The sequence below is a fragment of the Salvia hispanica genome, chromosome 4, assembly GCF_023119035.1.
Source record: "Salvia hispanica cultivar TCC Black 2014 chromosome 4, UniMelb_Shisp_WGS_1.0, whole genome shotgun sequence".
Lineage (NCBI taxonomy): Eukaryota > Viridiplantae > Streptophyta > Magnoliopsida > Lamiales > Lamiaceae > Salvia > Salvia hispanica.
The window spans coordinates 19,829,739-19,832,896 of NC_062968.1; the positions used below are offsets into that span (position 1 = coordinate 19,829,739).

At 36.8% G+C, this 3,158-nt stretch overlaps 1 protein-coding gene across 1 annotated transcript; it reads left to right on the forward strand.

Moving 5' to 3' along the window:
• Positions 1-1,439: 1,439 nt before the first annotated feature.
• LOC125223600 (transcription factor MYB44-like) lies at positions 1,440-2,738 on the forward strand. The gene has a single exon (XM_048126811.1). The coding sequence runs from the start codon at positions 1,580-1,582 to the stop codon at positions 2,342-2,344; it is 765 nt and encodes a 254-aa protein (XP_047982768.1). The 5' UTR covers positions 1,440-1,579; the 3' UTR covers positions 2,345-2,738.
• Positions 2,739-3,158: the final 420 nt, after the last annotated feature.

The following is a 3,158-nucleotide window of genomic DNA, read 5'->3' on the forward strand; positions in this document are numbered from 1 at the left end:
GGTGACATATTCTCCATATTATGCTCTCATTTATTTTAGTCTTTCTCCATTTAAAATGGATGCTTAAAAGAAGTGCATCATTTACGGTAGGACGGATGGAGTAACTCAAATTGTTTTAGCTATTAGTTATGGCTTCCACTCACTTTTTCCTTCTTTTGCTCAATTAATAAAATATTTTTTTCATTTAACATATAAATTATGATTCAAGGCACTATAAAATAATTGTTAGGTCATTTTTTAATGCAATTAAAGACGCTAATTTGCTTTTCTAAATATACCATCAACGCTACGTCCTTACTATTGTTGTCTCAATTAAAATTAAAGAACGTAAATGGAAGCGTCCTAAAAATACAAATAATTAAATTAATATATTATTAATTTATGAACGTTTTTTTTGCATTCTAAATAATTACTATTATTTTAAAAAAATTTCTAACGCAAGTAACTGTGATTATGTTTTTCTATACTTAAAAGATACTTTATTATAGTGTCATCATATATACGTGAGCGTGTGTTTTGAATGTACAACACGTATATGATTAAGAATATCTTCGGTTGGCAAGACTAAATCTAATGATTAAATATGTATCATGTTTGGTTCATAAGATTGACACCCTCAACTTAATCCTAGATGGATAGTCTCATCATAATTAGTCATAGCATCTCTCCTCCAATTAAAATAATCCTACAACTTAATCCTAGATGGATAATATCATGATAATTAGTCATGGCAACCGAACGCCACCTTGGAATATTATTAAGGAAATAGTAATTTTTTTTGATATTCTTCTACCATTCAAACATTTTGTGTTATGAAAATATAAATATTTTAAACTCGAAAAGTAATGTGGTTGTATATTCTCTACAAATATTACCTTCCAAATAATGCATGTGCTAAAACTTTTATTATTTTATACACACTGTTTTAATGTAATGTAGTGCACATAATCTTTTTATTCATACATACAATGAATCGCAAGAGTCAAGGATCTTATCATAAGAATTACTCCTAAATCCCTATTGAAGATTAAAAAATCTAGCTATATTAAACGTGTACACGGGATAAGGAAATTATAGCATACCATAAATAGACGTAAACAAATTAGGGTGAGATTTGGAAGAATATTTAAATTTGAATTTGAAAATAAAAGATGAAGATAATATCAAATCCCAACGACTAGAACCAAAAATATGGTTGACAGCCTAAAAAAAAAAGCAAACTTCCATAACGGCACGACTCCAAATAAGGTGAATTAACGCTCCAAAGGAAGAAATCTTTTTCAAAAACCGCCCGGGCCCACTCCCCCGCCACGTGTCCTTCCAGCTGTCCCTCAACCCTTAAGCAGTAACCGTTACGCTCCCCCCCCTCTTTAACCGGTTCTTTCAGTTACCCATATCACGCTTTATATACCTCCCTCCCTCTCTTCCCCTCTCTCAACCAACTTCGATACGTTCAAATTTATTGTATCTATATTTTTATTTGTTTCTATATATATATATATACAGAGAGAGATAGAGAGAACGCGATTCGCGATTACTCAGTTGAGTTAGGGTTTTTTGATTAATTAATTGAAATTCGATGGCGGCGGGGAAGAGCGACGCCGGCGACAGGATCAAGGGGCCGTGGAGTCCGGAGGACGACGCGAGGCTCCGTGAACTCGTGCAGCAGCACGGCGCGAGGAATTGGTCGCTGATTAGCAAGTCGATCCCCGGGAGATCGGGGAAGTCGTGCCGGCTGAGGTGGTGCAACCAGCTCTCGCCGGTGGTGGCGCACCGCGCGTTCACGGCGGAGGAGGACGCGATTATCCTCCGTGCGCACGCGGAGATCGGGAATAAATGGGCGACGATCGCGAGGCAGCTCAACGGACGTACGGACAACGCGATTAAGAACCACTGGAACTCGACTCTGAAGCGGAGGTTCTCCGGCGGCGGAGGAGGGGAGGAGCGGCGGAGTCAGGTTTTGAGGAGAGACGGCAGCGGCGACGTCTCCACGGCGATGGCGAAGTTGAGCAGTCCAATTGACGGATCTAGATCGAGATCGGGATTGAGCCGTTCCGATTCAGATATCAGCGATTCCGGTTACAATTTGACGGAATTCTCGTTTCCGGTAGCGACGAACGCCGCCGCGGCGCCGTTGGAGGACTGCGATAGTGAGTTCACCGCCTTGAGTCTTCGATTGCCCGGCGTTTCGTCTGCAGATGCGGCCGTTGATAAGGAAGCGTTAATTAGTAAGATGAAATCGGAGGCGTTGAATCCGGAGTTGATTGCATTAATGCAAGAGATGATCAAGGCGGAAGTGAGAAGTTACATTACTGGTGAAAGAGAGATTATGAGGTTGAGATGAACGTAATTAGAGAGATTAATTAATCATTAATCGGCGCTGCGTTTTGGTTTGGTTTGGTTTGGATATTAAAATTTGAGTTAATTCTACGTAAAATAATGAAATTGTGAGTATGGTTACGAATGGTGAGATTCGGTTTTGTTTCACTTAATTTGAATTTTATTTGATTTGATTTATTCATTTAGTTTAATTGAAACGGTTGCAGCTTGCAACTGATTAGGAGTTAAGATGTGGTAATGGTTGGGTTTTGAGATGAGTAAAACGTTATCTTCTTCAAATTTCTTTTAATTAGTTGTTTTATGGTTTTTGAATTGAAGCGTGTATCTGCATTTAGGTTGACAAAAATGTTGGATCTATTGTACTTTTGAAAAGTTGAGATTTTTGTAGTACTTTGTTAGATCTGTTATGCTAACTAACTAACTGCTTTCATAATTTAATTTGTAACCTACATCTTGACGTCTTTTAAAGCCTATTAAATATACAAAAGTCAAAAACGTGATCAACCATATAACACAATTCATTGTAGATTTTTATTACTACAAGCAATTATCAATAACAAACATTAGGGTTAACAATTGAATATTTTTAATAATTTATATCGCTGTATTTTCTAACTTGCCAAATGCCAATGTTTTCAAAATTGCAAGTAGAATCGTCATGCCATAAAATGCCTTATTACTTTCCATCCGAAAATAAGTTGTTACTGTATGACTAATATTTTGTTTTTTATTTAAAAAAATAATTATCTAAAAACAATTGATGAAATTAATACAAGGTGGAAGAATTGATCGGCTATGAAGTACATATCAGACGTTTT

What these genes read in the sequence shown, in the direction of transcription:
- LOC125223600 (XM_048126811.1), top strand. Translation starts at nt 1,580, where the DNA reads ATGGCGGCGGGGAAGAGCGACGCCGGCGACAGGATCAAGGGGCCGTGG.